General features: G+C 46.8%; 1 protein-coding gene across 2 annotated transcripts in view; it reads right to left on the reverse strand.

Annotated features, from left to right (window-relative positions):
* zcchc4 (zinc finger, CCHC domain containing 4) overlaps positions 1-22,596 on the reverse strand; it is a 74,144-nt gene that overhangs the window by 41,302 nt on the left and 10,246 nt on the right. For both annotated transcript variants that reach the window (XM_078410780.1, XM_078410788.1), the window contains exons 3-5: positions 14,390-14,472; positions 10,325-10,600; positions 7,781-7,861 (exon numbers count right to left, since the gene is read on the reverse strand). In XM_078410780.1, the coding sequence (XP_078266906.1) occupies positions 7,781-7,861; positions 10,325-10,600; positions 14,390-14,472 (440 nt within the window). The remainder of the gene's footprint in view (positions 1-7,780; positions 7,862-10,324; positions 10,601-14,389; positions 14,473-22,596) is intronic.

The following is a 22,596-nucleotide window of genomic DNA, read 5'->3' on the forward strand; positions in this document are numbered from 1 at the left end:
TGCTGCCATTTATTTTGAGAGAACCAGAATATAAAACCAGGGATGCAATGCTGAAGCTGGTCAGACTGCATTTTGAGTACTGTGTCTATCTTTGAAAAATCTATTCTCCTTTCTCCACCTTTAGTAATTGCTCTTTCTTATCAGATGTGCTTTTGATACCATTCATTGCAATACTGTGGTAGTACAGTTATCATATTGAGCAATTTTTGTGTATTTTTTCGACTTGTGGCCAAATCGTCTTGTAAAAATAGTTTCCGTTCATTATCATGAATGAATGAATGAATACGTTTATTGGCTAAGTATGTGCAAGGAATGTGCCTTGGTGCTCCACTCACAAATGATAACACAAACTTACAGTTAACAATTAAGAATAAAGCATAACCACATCAAAACAATAAGGATACAACATTAAGGTCTAAGCATGTGGGTAAAAATAAACCAGAGCAAAAAAGAGACTACATACTTTGGTTATTGAGTAGAACTACTACTCGTGGAAAAAAAGCTGTTTTTATGTCTGGCTGTGGCTGCTTTGACAGTCCGGAGACACCTTCCAGAGAGAAGTGCTTCAAAGATTTTGTGATCAGCGTGAGAGGGGTCAGAGATGATCTTGCCCGTTCGCTTCATGGACCTTGCAGTATTTGCTGCATATAGGCCCTTCCAGAGTCCATATACAGTAAATACTGTAAGAAGGAACTGCAGATGCTGGTTTAAACCGATGATAGACACAAAATGTTGGTGTAACTCAGCAGGACAGGCAGCATCTCTGGAAGAAGGAATGGGTGACGTTTCGGGTCAAGACCCTTCTTCAGACTGAAAAACGACACGGTGGCGTAGCGGTAGAGTTGCTGCCTTACAGCGCTTGCATTACTAGAGACCCAGGTTCGATCCCGACTACTGTACAACTACTGTACTGTCTGTACGGAATTTGTACGTTCTCCTCGTGACTGTGTGGTTTTTTTCCCCGAGATCTTCGGATTCCTCCCGCACTCCAAAGACGTACAGGTATGTAGATTAACTGGCTTGGAGTACGTGTAAATTGTCCCTAGTGTGTGTAGGGCAGCGTTAATGTGCTGGGATCGCTGGTCGGTGTGGACTCGGTGGGCCGAAGGGCCTGTTTCCACGCCGTATCTCTAAACTAAACTAAAGGGTCTCAACCCAAAACCCATTCCTTCGCTCCAGAAATGCTGCCTGTCCCGCTGAATTACTCCAGCATTTTGTGTCTATCTACCGCAAATACTATCATCCTTTCAGCCTGCACATTCCTGATCATACCTCACACCTCAACCCATCTGTTTTTTTGTGTGCTTGTTTCCTCTCTGCCCACCATAACCATGCTGACCATCAAGTACCTATGTACACCAATCTCATGTTTTCTTTTACATGCCCATCCCGGTTTCTCCTGCCACCTATCTATGCCAGGTGCCATTTATGGCAGCCAATTAAGAACATCTTTTAGACATGGGAGGAATCCCCCAAGCACTGAAAGGAAACCCATACATTTATGGGGAGAATGTGTGAACACACAAACAGCACCCAAGCTCAGGATCATAAGGTCCTCGGGTCTAAGAAGCTCTGAGGAAGTAGCATTAACTGCTGTGACATTATGCCACTGTGTTTAATGTATTTACACATATTTATTTATTGCAATTTAACACGATACATTTTTGACTACAATCTATATTTCCATCTTCAACCAGCTATTCAAAGAAAACAGAGAATGAAATATATGCCATTAAATTAGACGAAGGCAAATTTCAGAAGATATCGAAATTCATACGAAACATTTCTACCAATCTGCATTCACAATTGCAAAGGAAGATACTTTTATTAGGTACAGTATACTATATGTTATTTTTTTAATAATATAGTCATATCTACAGGTACATGTGAACCAGCCTAAACATTTATTCCACTTAATGGATCAGGAAAAACAAGTGGAAAGAGCAGAAAAGTAATTTTCCAGAAATCATATTGGTGAACTGTGTCACTTACACTACAATCAATTCAGGCAGTACGGCATATGGTCTAAATATCTGTTCTATTCCAATACACCATGATAAAAATTGAAGAAGATAAGCACTGTATAATTGATGTATTATGGTCGATCTATTAGCAATTGATTTTTCATCGTACAAATGATAACACCATTATTAAGGGTTGGATCAAAGGGCGACAGTAGTCCAAGGGAAATAGCAGTGTTTAAAATAAAGATTTTGTAGAGACCTTTATCAATTTCCAGAATTAGGATGGAGGGCCATCAAAATTAATGATGGTATCTCTTCATTGGGATAAATTAATCAAATACTGTTGTTACTCTCATCAAATGCTCTCATTAGCCCTCTTCAAAAAAACTCTTAAATTTGTGATGCAGTAATATCTTCCCTTAGCTATTATTTCCCCATTAAGTGACACTGTGACATGAAAATTATTTCACATCCTCTTAAGGACAAGCAGACAATTGGTGGTTTGGCATGTGAGGGGGGTCAGGGATTGGCTAACTGGAAGTTGGACTGTGAGAGGAATAGACACTGACAGTACCACATTTCAGAAAGACCCCAGGTGACAGAAGAATTATATAACACTTAATTTAGTGAGGAATGTTTGAGGCCAAGAACTATTTGTTGCCCCAGCAGAATGTTAAAAAAGGAACAACAAAGCAGCATAAATGAGGTGGCGATAATCACATCTCTGATTTACTAAAAATCAACATTTGTTTGCTATGTGTTGCCAAAATAAATATAGGTCATGTTGACCACCTCTGGGCATTCCCAGAACAACTGTTTTCATGATGCTCCTCCTCACTCAAAATCATCGAGCACTACATTCTAATGACAAAATAAAGGAAAATTCCAAAAGCAAAAGGGTAGCTTGGGAGAGAATAGGCCCCTTAACGATCAATGTGGTGATCTACATAAGAAACCACAAAAAATCAACAAGGTCTTAAATGAACACTTCTGATCTGTGTTTACTGTGTAGAAGGACATGGAATTTAGTGATTTCAGAACGAGGGACAGTGCTATCTTGGAGCACATGCGCATTACAAAAAGAGGTGGTGTTGGAAGTATTGAAATACACAAAAAGCCTGACTGGGTGTATATTAGATGTTATGGGAAGCAAGAGAAAATATTGCTGGAGTCTTTGCAGAAATCTTTGAATCTTCATTAGTCACAGGAGATGTATGGGAAGATGGAAGGAAAGATAATCTTGTGCCTATATTTAAGAAGGGTAGCAGAGATAAGCCGGAGACCCTTACGTCAATGTTGGGAAAGTTGTTGGAAGGGATTATGATTTATTTACTTTTGGAAAGACTTGGATGATTATGAATAGCTACGATAGCATTGTGCATGGGATATCATGCTTCACAAATTTGACTGATGTTTTTTTAAAGAGGATTGACAAGGGCAGGGTGGTTGTTACTGTTTATGTGGATTTTAGCCTTTAACAAGGTCCTGTATAGTAAGCTGGTCTAATAAATTAGAAGACATTGAGATCCAGGGTCAGCTAGCGAAACGGCCATAAAATTAGCGGTGGAAAAAGTCAGACGGTTGCAGCGGAGGGCTGCTTTTCAGATTAGTGGCCTATGGACGAGCGAAGGGTCCTCTATTCTTTGTTTTATATATATCAATAATCTGGATTATTTTGTACCACGATTAGTAAGTTTATAGATGGCACTAAAATTGGTGGTACCTTTCGTACAAGTACATTGTTCCATGAAACTGAGAACATAGGTAGACAAGGTGGTGAGGACAGTGTAGGGCATGGTTGCCTTCACTTGCTGAGGTACTGAGTGTAGACTTGGGATGCCATGTCACACTTATACATAACATTGCTGAGGATGCAATTGCATTGGTGTGTGCAGTTCTGGCCACCACATTGTAGAAAGGCCACAGAAAAATATTCACAATAGTGTTACCCAGGTGGGAAAACTTGAGTTATCAAGAGAGATAGGGCAGGTTTAGCCTGAAGATAAAGAGGTTGAGTAGTGTCATGATAGAGGCATATAAAATTACAAGATGCACATGCAGGTTAGGTATCCAGTATGTGTAGGAGTGTCTAAAATTAGATGGCAGAGGTTCAAGGCAACTTTCTTTTGACCCCAACCCAGAAGTCATCCATCTGTAATGTTCCCAAATGAAGCCCCAATTTCCAGCCGTCCACCCCTGAGGACCTGCTCCGATCACTGCCAATATCTGACCCTCTAATAACAATCCTCACTTCAGCACCATCTCACATCCTGACTCTAAATCTCCAATCAGGGTAACAGCCCAATGCCTCACCCTCTGATCCCTGAAATAAGTGCTCTAACTCTCCAAGGTCCCAGGGGCTTTAAATGCCAACAACAACCTTAACGCTGGACTCAATCTTCTGATTACGCTTCCAGCCTAGGAACTTAGAATGAACTAAAGCTTGCACAAAGATCATATGGTGCCCCTGTAAAGATGCATTACAATTTCTTTCCTGCTGTTGTTTCATAGATTAAGAGGTCTGATATGAAAACTTTGACTTCTAGCACATATTGTGGCTCAGAATTATCTCACAACAATAACTTTCAACACAGTGATTGACTTCATTTTAAAGCAGTTCACCAGTTACTTGATCTTGATGGGAATGCTAACTTTAACCTTTTTCCTTTTCTCCAGAGTATTCACCAGTCATCTTTGATATTGCATCAGCACACAAGAATATGCTGGTTTCAAAGTATCAAACCAGTGTATGTGTGACCAGTGAAGCACTGAGTGTTCCTGAGAGCCCTTTGCGATTTGACAAGGTCTACAATATCTTGGCCGCCAAAGGGCTGATGAGAGGAAAGCATTATTGGGAGGTGCAGGTCAAGTCTTCCTCCCAATGGTCTGTTGGAATTGCATATGGATCAATAGAAAGGAAAGGGAAACACAAATCCACAAAACTTGGAAGAAACAGACAATCCTGGTGCATTGAACTCAAGGCCAGTCAGCTATTCGCATGGCATAACGACAGAAATGTCAACTGCAGCATGAAACCCTCTAAGTTGGATAAAGTAGGGGTGTACATTGACTATGAGAAAGGACTTGCGGCATTTTATGATGTTGATAGCATGAGGTTGATACAAGAATTCTCCAGCGTCACAACAAGTCTTTTTGACAGAATGCATCATCACTTCACTGAACCAATCTACCCTGCTTTTCGTCTCTTTCCCATAGCTACTGCTCCTGTTTACTCTGACAATTTGGAGATTTGCAAGTCTGATGTTTAGGAAGCAGCCATAAAAATATTGTATTAGTCTGAAATTGATGGTATTATATATTGAATGCTGTATTGTATGCTACATTATATGCTATAATTCACGAAGGTTCAAATTTTGATATGATAAGAAGCAGTGAAATGAAATAAAGCGCTCCCATTCATGAAGATAAAGGCAACAGGTTGCCATTTAATCCCAGCCCACTCTTCATCAAATTTATAGTTTTATTTATGAAAGTCAACAACTGGAACAGAAAAACACTTTGGCCGCCAACTACAACATGATTCCACCACCTATCATATCTTCCCTTCCCTATCCGTTTCTGATTTCCGCAGCATCCACTTCCTCCATGACTTGCTCATCCCTCCCTATCCTGAGCACTTTACCCTGCAACAATAGGAGGTTCAATACCTGTCACAGTGGTACAGCTGGTTGAGCTGTTGCACCACAGCCCCAGAAACCCAGGTTCAATCCTGGTCCTATCCCTCCCAACCTATGTCACCCTTCATCTCTTCAATTACTTCTGTTTTCCAGGCCCCCACTCCCTCATCTTTACTACGGATTTTCAGTTACTCTGCATGTCCATCCCCCATCAGGAAGACCCTCCATTTCTTTCTTGGCTGCAGAACCAGCCAATTTCCTTCTATAAACACTCACCTCCACCTAGCGGAGCTGGTCCTTACTTTTAACAACTCCTTCGATTCCTCACACTTCCTCCAAATCCGAGTACCCATGTGCACTCGTATAGACCCCAACTATACCTGTATCTTTGCAGGGTACATCAAACTATTCCTGTTCCCGGCGTACACTGGCCCTATCCCCAAACTCTACCTCTGCCACATTGACGACTGCATCGGGGCTACCTCCTGCACCCATGCAGAACTCACAGACTTCATTAACTTCACTACTAATTTCTATCCTGCACTCAAATTCACTTGGACCATCTGAGACATCCCCTTTCCATTTCTTGATCTCGCCGTCTCCATCACAGGAGACTATTTTTCCGACCCCCACAGCTATCTACACTTCTTCCTACCCTACCTCATGCAAAGACTCCCACTTCCTCCGTCTACACCGCATCTGCGCCCAAGATGAGGTGTTCCAAACCAGGACATCTGAAATGTCCTCATTCTTTAGGGAATAGGTATGTCCCCCTTCCATCATAGATGAGGCTCTCACAGGGGTTCCTCAGCGACCTGCAACTCCGCTCTTGCTCCTCTCTCACCAGTCCTCACCTTTCACCCCATCAGCCATCACATACAGCACATAATCCTCCGACATTTTCACCACCTCCAACGGGACCCAATCCAAACAGGACCTTCGGCCTACCGAGTCCATACCGAACAGCGATTCCCACACATTAACACTACTCTACCTACATCAGGCACAATTTTTTAAAACATTTACACCAACCCAATTAACCTACAAATCTGTACATCTTTGGAGTGTGGAAGGAAACCGAAGGTCTCTTCATGAACCAGTGTTAATAACTTGCATCATGCAAGAATGGATATTGTTCTAATTGACAGGAGATGTTAAAAAGCAATTACTATTCACTGCCTCTCTTTGGTAAATTGTACGTTTTAAAAACAGACTTGAGGCTTTAACATTAAAATACCGAATGAAATGGAGAGGACAAATTAGTTAGATTTTATGTACTAACCATAACAAAAGGCAATAACTTAAATATTTGTTTTAATGCACTTAATTGCAACCTCCTAGGGCAAACTCAAAGATCTTACTGATTCCCATCTTTCATGCAGCAAAGCTACCTACACTCCCCACAAGCAGCTGAATATCAGCGGTGGGAAAGTTACTGGAAGGGATTTTGAGGGACAGGATTTATACGCATTTGAAAAGACATGAATTTATCACAGATAGGCAGCATGGTTTTCTGCATAGAAAATTATATCTCACAATTTGATTGAAGTTTTTGAAGGGGCGCTAAGATGGTGCCTTTATGGACTTTAGCAAGCCCTTTGACGAGGTACTGTGAGTTGGCTGGTCTGCAAGGTCAGATCACATAGGTGAACTAATCAACTGGATACAAAATTGGCTGTGGAAGGATTCAGAGGCTGGTAGTGCAGAGTTATTATTCAGATTGAAGGCCAGTCACCAGTGGTGTACTGCAGGGATTGATGCCTGGTCTCCCATTGTTTATCATCATATTAACGGTGTGGGCAACAATGTTGTTAACGAGGATTCAAAGTATACAGTGACACCAAAAATGGTGATGTAGAGGACAGTAAAAAAGGTTATCTATGATTATAATGGATTCTTGATGAGCTGTGGCAGTGGGTAAGAAATGACAAATGGAATTCAGTTCTGACGAGTGTGATGTGATGCACTATGGAAAATTAAATCAGGTCAGAACTTACACAGTAAATGGTAAGGTCCTGGGAGAGCGTAGAGTCTGGAATAAAGAGACTTAGGGGTGCAGGTACATTGTTCCCTGAAAGTGATGATGCAGGAAGACAGGTTAATGAAAAAGGCTCTTGGCATGCTTGCTTTCATTGGTCAGAGCATTGAATATAGGAGTTTGAACTGAAAAAAACTTACCTGAAATCAATATCCAGCAGCTGACTCTTTATAACCGGGTTGTTCTTTTCAAATTGGCGCAACTTTATTAGTTCATGAAGCCTGAAAATTATACAACAAATTCCCATTAACTTTACAATGAATGAGATACCAACTATCTTAACAAATCCACTTAGTATGACACCTGGTATTTTACAGAATCTAACAAGTGAAATTATGTTTCCTAATCAATTATATGCATACTCTTACTCAAAGAAAGTCAAAGCTAGTTATCTAGATATAATAGATATTAGTGACATAAACTAAAATAACGGTAATCGGTGGTGGGGATGATGCTTGAGTCGATCATTAAAGATGTTATAGCAGCACATTTAGAAAGCAGTGACAGGATCGGTCAAAGTCAGTAAGAATTTATGACGGGAAAATCATGCTCGACTAATCTTCTGGAATTTTTTGAGGATGTAACAAGTAGAATGGATAAGGGAGAGCCAGTGGATGTGGTGTATCTGGACTCTCAAAAAAGCCTTTGACAAGGTCACACACAAGATTGGTGTGCAAAATTTGAGCACATGGTATGGGGGGTTGGGTATTGACACGGACAGAGAATTGGTTGGCAAACAGGAAGCAAAGAGTAGGAATTAACGGGTTCTTTTCAGAATGGCAAACAGTGATGAGGATGCGGATGAGGATGCTATGAGGCTGTAGGGTGACTTGGATAGGTTGGGTGAGTGGGCAGATGCATGGCTAATGTGGATAAATGCGAGGTTATCCACTTTGTGGCAAAAACAGGAAGGCAGATTATTATCTGAATGGTGTCCGATAAGGAAAAGGGGAGATGCAACGAGACCTGGGTGTGCTTGTACGTCAGTCACTGAAAGTAAGCATGCAGGTACAGCAGGCAGTGAGGAAAGCTAATGGCATGTTGGCCTTCATTGTGTGAGGATTTGATTTAGGAGCAAGAAGGTCCTACTGCAATTGTACAGGGCCCTGGTGAGACCGCACTAGGAGTATTGTGTGCAATTTTGGTCTCCTAATTTGAGGAAGGACATTATTCCTATTGAGGGAGTGCAGCGTAGGTTCACCGGGTTAATTTCCGGGATGGCAGGACTGACATATGATGAAAGAATGGGTCGACTGGGCTTGTAGTCACTGGAATTTAGAAGAATGAGAGGGGATCTTATAGAAATGATTAAAATTCTTAAAGGATTGGACAGGCTAGATGCCGGAAAAATGTTCCCGATGTTGGGGGAGTCCACAACAAGGGATCACAGTTTAAGAATAAGGTGTGTGCAGGCCATTTAGGACTGAGATGAGGAAAAACGTCATCACCCAGAGCTGTGAATCTGTGGAATTCTCTGCCACAAAAGGCAGTGGAGGCCAATTCACTGGATGTTTTCAAGAGAGTTAGGACTAAATGAATCAAGGGATATGGGGAAAAAACAGGAATGGGTTACTGATTTTAGATGATCAGCCATGATCATATTGATGGCGGTGCTGGCTCGAAGGGCCAAATGGCCTACTCTTGTACTTATTTTTCTATGTTTCTAACTCCCAATAAATAATTTCATTGTAAAAATAATTATATCTGGGAAAATTTAAAATATTTGACATACAAACTAGTGCAACGCAACAGAATTGTGAATGTTAAATTTCAAGAATTATTCACTTCTACCAGGCAAAAGCTTTAATAATACTCCTTTTCATGGCATCCATAATGAATATTTTTAAAGAAACAGTAAAATACTCATTTTAAGTCAAGTGTCATGTGACTCTCACAGCCAGACTTGGAGAACAGACTAAAAATAGAAAATGCTGCAGATGCTCAACAGGTCTGGCTGGAAATAAGGAGAAACATTAAACGTTTATGTCAATGAAATGTTCCAATTTTCCTGCATTGTTTTTTTCTATTTGATTTTAATATGAGTGGGTGGGAGAATGGGAGTGCAGATGATATCTAATGCCTAAGGAACTGTATCAAAACACCATTATTCATTAAGGTAAGAACAGTTCAGCAGAAAAAAATTAAATGATCCTTTTATCGTTTTCTAGCCTATCAAGCACTTAAAATCAATCCTACCTTCAGCTTCATGGAATACTACTCCACAATGACTTGCAAGAAGCAGTGTACAGTACCAAAATCATTTATTCCATCAATTATATTTTACCTCTGTAATGAGACCCATGTTCCAAGTTGCAGCAAATGATGACCAGAAGCTAGTGGAACAGACTTTGGATCCCATCTAGATCTGTCTAGTGGACTCCAATTTCTAATCCTGCCTTCATGGTGTTCAGTCTTGGCTAACTGAGGACGTAAGCATTACCTTAAGTAAAAGGCAAGGCTCCCCGGAAAATTATTCTCGGGTCCAAATCTGTTCATCATTTAATTCTAAAATACTGCACAGACATTAAATTCAGAATCCTACAGGAACCAAGGTTAACAGTCAGTCATGCATCATGGAAATTGTCATCACCATTGATCAGACTTGGGATATTTAAGTGCAGGAAGATGAATGAACTGTAACTGCAAAGACTTTGTTGTCAGTGACGTTTGACAGATGAACATACCGTGGTGTTCCAACGCACAGCACTTTTCTGAATCCCAATGAAACAATTAAATCCAACAAGAATTGGCATGTGCGATCAGCAAACAAGTACTGAGCATTGGTCTTTTTGTTCTCAAGTGGGAGCAGCAATTGGCTGGGTCTTTTCAGCTGATGAAGAGACACATCCCCCAGCTGTTGGTGAGATGTGTGCTTATCCCAGTCTGCGGGCAACAATAGAAGCTGGCAATCCAAACAGAATATCCTCTTTGCCAGGTGTAAAGACACAAAGTGCTGATATCTACAAGAAAAACAAAATACATAAACCATAATTGCTATTGAATAACATTAAGAAGCTGTATAAATCACAAAAATTCTGTCTGCAAGTATGGCAACTTTCAGGTAAAAATTTAACATATTTCAATCATTCTAGTTCCTACGCTGTCTTTTGGTTTGAAATGTGAATTACAAGATCTTACAGAAATACAGATTTTCTGAAATATTATTTTCACATACTTTAATCAAATTAATAAACTTCTCATCTGCTCATTTATAAAACTGATTAAATAACATGATCACTGCTGGGTTTGAACATGTAGCATTTATCATGAATTAAATCGTTGACTTTTTTTATCACAAAGACCAATTTTGCTGATGTTTCGCATCCATAGGTTTTTCTCTGAGATTATGTAGGTTCGTTGTTATGCTGGTTATGAAAGGGGGGGGGGAGGAGAGGGGGGGGGGGGAGGAGAGGGGGGGGAGGAGGAGAGGGGGGGGGGGAGAGGGGGAGGAGGAGAGGGGACGAGGAGAGGGGGGGGAGGAGAGGGGACGGAGGAGAGGGGACGGAGGAGAGGGGGGGAGGAGAGGGGGGGGGAGGAGAGGGGGGGGAGGAGAGGGGGGAGGAGAGGGGGGGAGGAGAGGGGGGGAGGAGAGGGGGGGAGGAGAGGGGAAGGAGGAGAGGGGGAGGAGGAGAGGGGGGGTGGAGAGGGGGGGAGGAGAGGGGGGAGGAGAGGGGGGGAGGAGAGGGGGGGAGGAGAGGGGGGAGGAGAGGGGGGGGAGGAGAGGGGGGGGAGGAGAGGGGGGGGGAGGAGAGGGGGGGAGGAGAGGGGGGGGAGGAGAGGGGGGGGAGGAGAGGAGGGGGAGGAGAGGGGGGGGAGGAGAGGGGGGGGAGGAGAGGGGGGGAGGAGGAGAGGGGGGAGGAGGAGAGGGGGGAGGAGAGGGGGGGAGGAGAGGGGGGAGGAGAGGGGGGAGGAGAGGGGGGAGGAGAGGGGGGAGGAGAGGGGGGAGGAGAGGGGGAGGAGAGGGGGGGGAGAGGGGGGGGGAGAAGAGTGGGGGGAGAAGAGTGGGGGGAGGAGAGGGGGGGGAGGAGAGGGGGGGGGAGGAGAGGGGGGGGAGGAGAGGGGGGAGGAGAGGGGGGGAGGAGAGGGGGGGAGGAGAGGGGGGGGAGGAGAGGGGGGGAGGAGAGGGGGGGGGAGGAGAGGGGGGGGGGAGAGGGGGGAGGAGAGGGGGGAGGAGAGGGGGGGAGGAGAGGGGGGGAGGAGAGGGGGGGAGGAGAGGGGGGGGAGGAGAGGGGGGGGAGGAGAGGGGGGGGAGGAGAGGGGGGGAGGAGAGGGGGGGAGGAGAGGGGGGGAGGAGAGGGGGGGAGGAGAGGGGGGGGAGGAGAGGGGGGGGAGGAGAGGAGAGGGGGGGAGGAGAGGGGGGGAGGAGAGGGGGGGAGGAGAGGGGGGAAGGAGAGGGGGGGAGGAGAGGGGGGGAGGAGAGGGGGGGGGAGAGGGGGGGGGGGAGAGGGGGGGGGGGGAGAGGGGGGGGGGAGAGGGGGGGGGGAGGAGAGGAGGGGGGGGGGGGGAGGGGGGGGGAGGGGGGGGGGGGGAGAGGGGGGGGGGGGGGAGGAGAGGGGGGGGGGGAAGGAGAGGGGGGGGGGGGGAGGAGAGGGTGCTGCACCAATTCAGGAGATGTTTGGGCCCAACGGGTCCACTTGGTCTAGTGGTAATCTAAAATTCTCTCCCACAAACTGCCTTTGTGTTTGAATGAAAAGAAAATTTTTAAACTGACTTCACTTAGACAGTTATTAAGGATTGACGAAGCAATATGGAGTCAAGATACAAGTCGACCATTGTCTCAACAATCTTGTTGTACCCCTGTACAATGACAATAAAGATATATTGTATTGCATTGTATTGTCTACTTAAATGGTAGAACATGTCTGAGGGGCTGGATGGCCTTGTGACTTCCAGTGGGAAGTCTTATAAAATAAATTAAAAAAAATTAAAGATTTTAAATTAAAAAAATATAAAACTCTCCTTGGGTCAAATCCACTGGGTGGCAGCAAAGGACAAACACTGAAAAATAATTGTAATGTCAGTAAGTCCACACATCTATATGTAGGTGAGGACAGTGAAAGAAGTTAGCTGCTGCAATGTAAATCATGCCATAGGTTCACAAGTCCTCTCTCTGCTCATTCCAAGTCAAATCCCTCACTCAAATGAAACCATATACCTTCTCCCTAATTTATTGCTTGGTTGATAAGAGAAATTGAGGCTCTGGTTCAGAATAAGGAGGAGGCATGGAACAGGTATAGGCAGATGGGAACAAGTGTATCCCTGGTACAGTTTTGGGAACTGAGGAACACGCTAAAGAAGGAAATCAGGAGGGCAAAAAGGAAGAACGAGTTGCTTTGGATGAGAATGTACAAGGCAAGATTAGTAAGTTTGCAGATGACACTAAAGTGAGTAGTATTGTTGATAGCGAAGACAGTTATCAAAATTTGCAGCAGGATCTTAACCAGTTGGGTAGGTGGACTGAGGAATGGATAATGGAGTTCATTACAGACAAGTGTGAGGTGTTGCATCTTGCAAAATCCAACCAGGGTGGGCCCTACACAGTGCATGGCAGGGCTCTAGTGAGCGTTACAGAGCAAAGTGATCCAAGAGTGCAGGTACATAATGCCTTGAAGGTAGCGTCATAGGTAGGTCAAGAAGGCTTTTAGCACATTGGCCTTCGTCAGTCGGAGTATTGAGCATAGAAGTTGGGAAATTATGTTACAGTTGTACAAGACAATGGTGGGGTCACATTGGAGTATTGTGTTCAGTTTTGGTCACCCCATTGTAGGAAAGATGCCATTAAGCTGGAAAGAGTGCAGAGAAGATTTATGAGGATGTTGCCAGCACTCGAGGGGCTGACCTATAGGGAGAGATTGAGCAAGCTAGGACTTTAATCCTTGGCAGGAGGATGAGTGGTGATCTTATAGAGGTGTATGAGATCACGAGAGGAATAGATAGGCTAAATGCACAGAGGGGAATTAAGAATCAGAGGACAAAGGTTTAAGGTGAGGGGGTAAAGATTTAATAGGAACCTGAGGTGCAGCTTTTTTTACACAAAGGGTGATGGTTATGTGGAGTGAGCTGCCAGAGAAGGTAGCTGAGGCAGGTACTACCACAGCGCTTAAAAAATATTTGGACAGGTACATGGATAGGACAGGGTTAGAAAGATATGGGGCAAACGCAGGCAGATGGGACTGGTGTAAATGGAGCATTTTGGTCGGTAAGTTTGGCTGAACGGCCTGTTTCCGTGCCGCATAACTCTTTGTTGAACAAAAAAACTAAATTTTGAATCACAATTTACAGAAAGGTAACACCACAGAGAGAGGCCATTTAGCTCAACTAATCTCTGTAGGTTCTATGCTAGAGTAATCTCGCTAACATCTCTCTCCAATCTTCTCTTCCTAGATTTGAACCTATAAATTGTGTCAGCACAAGAGGGGTGCGGTTTTATGGAATATTATTTTCCCCTAGATTTAATCATCTCTCCCTTTTCACAAAAGCCAGTTTTCAACATTTAACATCAAAGTTGTTACACCTATCCCTCAAGCTTATAGAGATTTTGTCATTTCTTTTTTGCACTCCCAGCTTTTCGTGGGGAAAAACACCACATATATTTAAGGAGAAACAACAGTGAAAGAGAGTGGATGGTATTTGCTGAGCTCCACTGGAATTTTTGAGGCAGTATACGTACAAATTTGATCCTTAGACTTGTGCTCTGCTCAGAACCTTACTTGATAATGTAATTTTTTTATCAGGATAAAATTCATTACCTCTCCACATATTGCTTGTGAGTAAATGGTGGCTGTCGGCTTTGATTAAATTCTTCTCTTGCTAACAGCCGGGCTACTGACACCTGGAAATGACAATCAGATATTAGCATTAGTTTGGAGGAATTGCCATGAGGTGGGGGGGGGGGGGGGGGGGTTGGGAGGGGAAAGAACAAATGAGGATGCAGCATGGGGGAACCGCCATGAGGGGGCATACCTTGGGTATGCAAAACAAAGAATATCACTGTGACTTGTCACAACATTCATTCATTCATTCCATTAATAAATGATATACTTTCCCTATGCTCCTTCCTCATATTGCTGCAAATTTCACCCTTCAGTTAGTCATCCAGTTGAATTATTAAATCTCATTTTATAATTTCAGTCAATAGATTATACACAATAAGTTGTCCTGGATGAGGCAAGTTTGTTTTCTTTATCCATGGCTCTTCAAATCATCTCACATTTTCCAGTTACCAAATCTTTTTGTACAATAAAACAGCTTACCTTATAACTTTTATTGCTTTTGAACAGGTGTACAAAATATCCAGTGCTCGCACACCTCCTGTCTTTATGCACACTTTAAAAAAGTAGCATACTTTCCCTGTCCTATATAATCACTTCAAATTGATCAACAATAAATTTCATCTCTGATTTATCTCCTATTTCACTTCTGTATTTTCTGCCTCAATAAGAAGCAACTTTGGATTCCCACAAAGCATAGGAACTGCAGATAACACACAGATGTCACATCACAAATCACACAAGTTCATAAAATAGAACAGTAAAGCCTTTTGACCCACTATGTCTCTGCCAACCATGATGCCAATTTAAGAAAACATGTTGGAGTAGCTCAGTGGGTAAGGTTGTATCTCTAGAGAACGTGGATATGTGAGGTTTCAGGTCAGAACCCAAAAAGTCACCTATCCAAATTCTCCAGAGAAGCAGCTTGACCCGCTGAGTTACTCCAGCATTTTGTGCCTTTCTTTGATAAACCAGCATCTGCAGTTCCTTGTTATTACATGATGCCAATTTAAGCTTACACATCTAGCTGTACGTGATCTATATTCCTCCATTCTCTGCCAATTCACGTTCTGTCAAAATGTCGCTTAAACATTGCTATCATATCTGCTATGCCTGAATTTGCCATTTTCATCCTGGGCTAAAAGACTGGTTATCTATCCCATCTATTCCTCGTAATTTCATATACTTTTATTGGGACAATTAAAGTTTGTAATGCAGTGACCAAAACTGCACACAATATCCAAATGTAACCTCATCAAAGTTTAATATATCTGTAACATGACTGCCCAACTTTTATACTAAACACCCTGAACGATGAAGGCGAGTATGGAAGTGCACCCCAAGATCATTCAATGTCGTTGCTCCCAAGGGTCCTGCAATTTACGGTATAATTTACTCTTACAATTGACCTCCCAAAGAGCAACACCTGTCCAAATTACACACCATCTGTCATTGTAGGAAAATAACTGCAGATGCTGGTACAAATCGAAGGTATCACAAAATGCTGGAGTAACTCAGCAGGTCAGTCAGCATCTCAGGAGGGAAAGAATAGGTGACGTTTCGGGTCGAGACCCTTCTTCAGAAACGTCACCCTGTGGCGGTACCCGGGGATTAGGCCACTCCCTGGATCATCCCCCTCAGCATGGGTTGGACAGGGCTGGGGAAGGGACTAGTGCTACAGGGTTTGCCTGAAGGGGCTAGAGAGATAACTCGTGCTTGAGACTGAAGAGAGTGTGGATGTTCTGTTGCTGGATTAAATTACTGTTAATACCTACCTGGCGTCTTGCCTGATTCCTACTGCGTCCTGACCCACTACACTGGTGACCCTGGACATTTCCTCGCAAGTCACGACGGACCCGAACGTTCCTCAACAGGCACTACCCGGCCCTGCCGGTCAGCCGCCTCTGGACCCTGACGGTCAGCTGCCTCTGGACCCTGCCGGACCCCACCCCGTGGACCTTGCCGACCGCGCCGCTCTCCACACCGTGGCATTGAAGCTGCCTCCCCTTTGGACCGATGACCCTGATTTCTGGTTTGACTAGGCCGAGGCGCAGTTTGCACTGCGGGGAGTGACCGGCAATGCAACCAAGTACTTTTACGTTATCGGCGCCCTCGACCAGGCCACTGCAACGACGGGTCAGACCTTTCCTCCGCGCCCTCCCGGCGGGTAATAAGTACGAGGGCCTCAAGGCCTTTCTCCTAAGGAAGTTCAGCCTCAGCGAGGCCGAGCGGGCGACCCAGATCCCATGGATGACCGGCCTGGGTGACCGCCGCCCGTCGGTACTGCAGGGCGATATGCTGGCCCTGATGGGCAACCACGACCTCTGCTTTTTATTTAAACACACTTACCTGCAGTAGCTGCTGTCGGATCGCCGCCAGCAGCTCACCAACGACCCGTTCACCGACATGCAGGCGGTGGGCGAGCGCGCCGATGAACTCTGGATGGCCCGTCAGCTGGCCCTCGGCGCGCTGGATGTTCCTCCGATGTCCGACGATGATCCGCAGGTCAGTGCCTCGATCGACCGCGTTTCCACCGCTCCTCAACGTCCTTTGCGGCGGGACCCGGCTGCCACGGCACACCCGGCACACACGGCACAGAGGTCGCTGGTGGTCGGATCAGCCTGCACAGCCGCCACTTTGCACAGACGCCAGCAGAGGGGGCTGGTGCTACTTTCACCGCCGCTGGGGACCTACAGCCCGTCAATGCCGGCAGCCCTGCTTGTTCCCGGGAATAGCAGGGGCCGGCCGTCAGTGATTGCTTCAGCGGCCGGCCAGATTCATCACGTTTTTGCATGGGATCACCGTACCGGGGCTCGTTTCCTTGTGGACAGGGGCTGAGGTGAGCTTTCTTCCCCCTTCGAATGATGACATCCGCTATGGTAAACGCGGCCCCCTCCTCACCTTGGCAAACGGGACACCAATCCGCACGCTCTCCCTCAACTTCGGAGAGGGCCACTTCTCCTGGCCATTCGTCATTGCGGATGTGTCCCAGCCATTGCTGTGCGCGGACTTTCTACGAGCACATTCCCTGCCCGTGGACGTCAAGCGGCAGCGTTTGGTGCACTCCGTCACCTTGCAGCCTGTTGTTTCCCCCTGCGTGGGCGACCTGGCCGTGCTGCCTGATGGGACGTCGTCCTTGGATGCTACGTTCTTGCGCATTCTGGCCAAGTTCCCCGAAATCCTCGACCCCCAGTTCCACTCCTCTGCCCCGGAGCATCACATTCCCACCACTGGCCCGTCCCTGCACACACGGGCGCGGCGTCTTCCACCGGACGACCTCCGTCTCGCTCGGGAGGAGTTCCACCTTAGGGTGTCGCTGGGTATTGTGCGCCGCTCAGTAAGCCCGTGGGCGTCCCTGCTCCATATGGTCCCCGTGGCTTGCGCCCTTGCGGAGACTAGTCGGCTTAACGGTGCTACCATGTACCCAATGTACCCGGTCCCCCACATTCAGGACTTTAACGCGCACCTGGCTGGGGCCACAGTGTTTCCCAAGGTCAATCTGGTGCGTGGCTACGATCAAATTCCCGTCCACCCAGACGACGTCCCCAAGATGGCCATCGTGACACCATTTGGCCTGTTCGAATTCCTCCGTACGCCGTTCGGACTTAAGAACGCAGCGCAAGCCTTTCAGCGGCTTATGGACTGCGTGTGCCGTGGCCTGGACTTTGTTTACGTTTACCACGATGACATTTTGGTGGCAAGCAGACAGGAGCATGCTACCCATCTCCACCAGCGCCTCAGCGATCATGGGCTGGCCATCACCATAGCCAAATCCCGTTTCGTGGTGACGTCCATCAATTTCCTGGGCCACCACGTGACTCCGCATAAGGCACTGCCGCTCCCGGACAAGGTGGACGTGGTGCGCCAGTTTCCACGCCCGACCACCATGAGGGGCCTCAACCGTTCGTTGGGATGGTGGCCTTTTACTACCGATTTGTGCCGTCTGCGGCCCGGATCATGCGCCCGCTGTTCCACCTCATGGCGGGCAAGCGCAAGGAGGTCGAATGGACTGACGATGCAGTGGCAGCGTTCCAACACGCCAAGGAAGCCCTGGCTATGGCCACGATGCTCGTGCACCCACGGGCAGATGCACCAACCAGCCTGATGGTCAACGCTTCGGATGTGGCGGTTGGGTCGTTGCTAGAACAGCAGATCGATGGGTGTTGGAAGCCTCTCGCTTTCTTCAGCAGGCACCTCAGCGGCGCACAGTGGAACTATTTTTGACCGCTAGCTCCTTGCCCTTTACCTCACAGTCCGTCACTTCTGCTACTTCCTCGAGGGGCGAACCTTCACCGCGTACATTGACCACAAGCCCCTCACCTTTGTATTGCCAAGGTGTCCGACCCGTGGTCAGCTCGCCAGCAGCGGCAGTTAGCTTTCGTCTCGGAGTACACTACCTCCATCCGTTTCATCGGGGGCAAAGACAACACAGTGGCCGACACCTTGTCTTGACCCGCGACGACGGCCCTCGTGGCTTCCCGTTTCGTGTGGCACAGGTTACGTGAACAGGTTGGGCATTGGGCGCGCACCTGCATCCCGTGCCAAACTGCCAAAGTACAGCGGCATATCATATATATACAGCCGGAAACAGGCCTTTTCGGCCCACCAAGTCCGCGCCGCCCAGCGATCCCCGTACATTAACACTATCCTACACCCACTAGGGACAATTTTTACATTTACCCAGCCAATTAACCTACATACCTGTATGTCTTTGGAGTGTCGGAGGAAACCGAAGATCTCGGAGAAAACCCACGCAGGTCACGGGGAGAACGTACAAGCTCCTTACAGTGCAGCACCCGTAGTCAGGATCGAACCTGAGTCTCCGGCGCTGCATTCGCTGTAAAGCAGCAACTCTACCGCTGCGCTACCGCGAGCGCCGCTCCAGGAATTCATCGTCCCTCGCCAGCAGTTCGACCACATCCACATGGACATCGTGGGGCCGCCACCGCACTCTCGGGGCTTCACGCACCTCCTGACCATGGTCGACCGTTTCACGCGGTGGCTGGAAGCAGTTCCACTGCCAGACACTTCTGCTGCTACTTGTGCCCGTGCCCTGGCGGCACACTGGATTGCCAGATTTGGAGTGCCGCTCGAAATTACGTCTGACCGGGGGCCGCAATTCACCTCCGGACTGTGGTCAGCCATGGCTCACCTACTTGGAGTTAACCTGCACCGCACCACGGCATACCATCCGCAGGCGAACGGCCTGGTGGAGAGCTCGTTGACCCGGACTGGGTCGACGCGTTGCCGTGGGTTTTACTGGACGTCTGCACTGTGCCCAAAGAGGACTTGGCCACCTCCTCGGCTGAATTGGTGTACGGGCCCCCGCTGACAGTGCCCGGTGAGTTTATTCCATCAGCCCAGGGTCAGGCGGAACAACCATCGGCCGCCCTGCAACACCTTCGGGAGATGGTGGGCAAACTGGCACCGGTGCCGACGTCTCGCCACGGTTCGGTTCGGCTGCATGTCCCTTCCCTTCTGCAGGACTGTCTGTTTGTTTTCCCACGCCGGGATGCACACCGAACGCCCCTTCAGCGTCCTTATGAAGGACCATTCAAGGTGCTCGAGCATGGCTCTGCCACCTTCGTTTTTGACATGGGGGGTCGTCCTGAAACGGTCTCTATTGCGCGGCTGAAGCCGGCGCACGTGGACATTAGCCAGCCGGTCCTATTGGCCCTTACCCCCAGCGTCCCCTCAGCTTTCTTCGCCTGGCAGTGTGGTTCCGGTTCCTGCGACCGCCATGGTGCGCACACGGGCTGGTCGTCTCATACGTCCCCCTGTCCGTTTCGTGCCTCCGGTTCTTGGGGGAGTGGTCCTGTGGCGGTACCCGGGGATTAGGCCACTCCCTGGATCATCCCCCTCGGCATGGGTTGGACAGGGCTGGGGAAGGGACTAGTGCTACGGGGTTTGCCTGAAGGGGCTAGAGAGATATCTCGTGCTTGAGACTGAAGAGAGTGTGGATGTTCTGTTGCTGGATTAAATTACTGTTAATACCTACCTGGCGTCTTGCCTGATTCCTACTGCGTCCAGACCCACTACAACCCATTCCTTCTCTCCTGAGATGCTGCCTGACCTGCTGAGTTACTCCAGCATTTTGTGACACCATCTGTTATTTCTCTGTCCATATTTCCAAATGCTTTATATCTGCTGAATCCCAACCTTCCTCACTATCCACAACTGCCAATTTTTGTGGAGATAGACACAAAATGCTGGAGTAACTCTTCTCGAAATCTTCAGATTTCGTTCTGCCCCAAAACCTCACCTATTCCTTTTCTCCAGAGATGATGCCTGACCTGTTGAGTTACTCCAGTATTTTATGTCTATCTTCAGTATAAACCAGCATCTGCAGTTCCTGCCTACACATTTTATGCGTCAATTTTTGTGTTATCTAATCGGGCCACTTATATTTTTATCCAAATCGTTTATATTTATTGCAAGCAACAGAGATCCCAGCACTGATCCTTGTTGAATACCATTGGTCACAGATCTCCAGTCAGAATGACATCCCTCCACACCTACCCTGTCTTCTATGGCCATGCCAAATTTCTATCCAATCTACCAACTCTAGAGATTCCCATTTACCTAAATCTTCTGGATCAGCCCACCATAAGCGATCTTGTTGAAGGCTTTTACTGAGGTCCATGTATCCAACATCCGCTGCTCTACCCACATAAATCATCTTCATCAGCTCCTCAAAAAACTCAATCAGGTTTGTAAGACATGACCATCCCTGCACAAAATCATGCTGACTGTCCCTAATAAGCTTAGTTAGTGCAACCTCTCAACTTTTCTGTTATTCAATTATTTACATGTCAGATTTTTATTTAGTGCTATTCAAACCCCTTTGTGTTGATAACTTCCACTTAGTTAAATGCTAAATATATCCCCATAAAATGAAATAAACACTTTAATTCATGTACTTATTTACTTAGCAAGTTATTTACTGTTGTTTTTACATCTCCTTCTCTACAGTAAATACTCACCAAATCCCCATCTTTTGCAATTATCTGAATGGACACTGATATCCCAATTATTGTTCAGAATCCACTTCAGAAATGAGTGTTTATGGAATACCACTAAAAGGGATCTTTCTAGCATAATAAAGAGAGACTAGACGGGTGTGGACACGTTGGGTCCAAATCTCATGCGAGTGCTCCTGCAGGCGCATCAACACCCATTGGGTGCAAAGCTCTCCTGCAGGCCCGGCAACCCTCCCCCAACTAATCCAAAACTTTCCAGCAGCAGGAGAGCTCTCCTCACCCCCCCCCCCCCTCATTGACCGCCACTCCCGACACTCGTGTGGGTCTCGTCCCCATTCGAGCATAACGCTCCAACTGCGCACACGCGGATGCAGCGGCCATGTTACGTAAGTATTAAAGTTTAAAAAGTGATCGGTGGCCATCTTACGTAAATATTAAAGTTTAAAAAGTCTCCTGTGGGCCCGGCAACACTCCGTGAAAACCTATCCTGCGGACACGGCAACCCCCGTCCCCGTTGGGTGCAAACATCTCCTGCTGACCCAGCAACCCTCCCCGAACTGACGATCCGTGTACCCGTTGCTGGCCGGGGAGTATCAGGGAAGGGGAGAGGGAGGCACTCACCTCTTCCCAGTGCGGCCAGTGCTGCTGCCAGAGCGAGCCCTGGACCCGAATCCTCCCCTGCAGTTCAGCGGCGACGGCCATCTTGTTGGACCCTCTGTGCCGCGCTGCACCACCGGAGGAAGGTCAGGCACGTTGCACGCCTGGACAAGCGCCAGTCTTCTCGCTGGTCCTCCCAGCCGGGGGGGGGGGGGCGCATTTATTAAGTTAATTGTTTTTAAAAAGTAACAAAACTTGATTTATTGAGACCGCAGGGGAATGGTGAGTAAGGTGGGCCTTGCTACTGCACACTGTTGTACAAGCAAGAAATCCAGCAATGAATTGCTTACACCTCAGTGTGGAGAAGATGCTCAGAGGGCCAAAATAATGTAGTTTAAAAACATATTTGGTCTTCATTATCATGGAAATCAAAACTACCCTGCAACCATCTGAGAGGTGGCCAAATACACATCTTTCCTCTACCCCCCAAATCTCTGACTTTCTGTGGGTTGGACCAAGTCTACATTTAGTGTCTTCTTGCAACCAAGCACTGAAAAATGCTGCACCATGATATAAGTTTAAATCCACATCCTATTATATTCTAATGTG

This window comes from Rhinoraja longicauda, chromosome 1 (genome assembly GCF_053455715.1).
Source record: "Rhinoraja longicauda isolate Sanriku21f chromosome 1, sRhiLon1.1, whole genome shotgun sequence".
Lineage (NCBI taxonomy): Eukaryota > Metazoa > Chordata > Chondrichthyes > Rajiformes > Arhynchobatidae > Rhinoraja > Rhinoraja longicauda.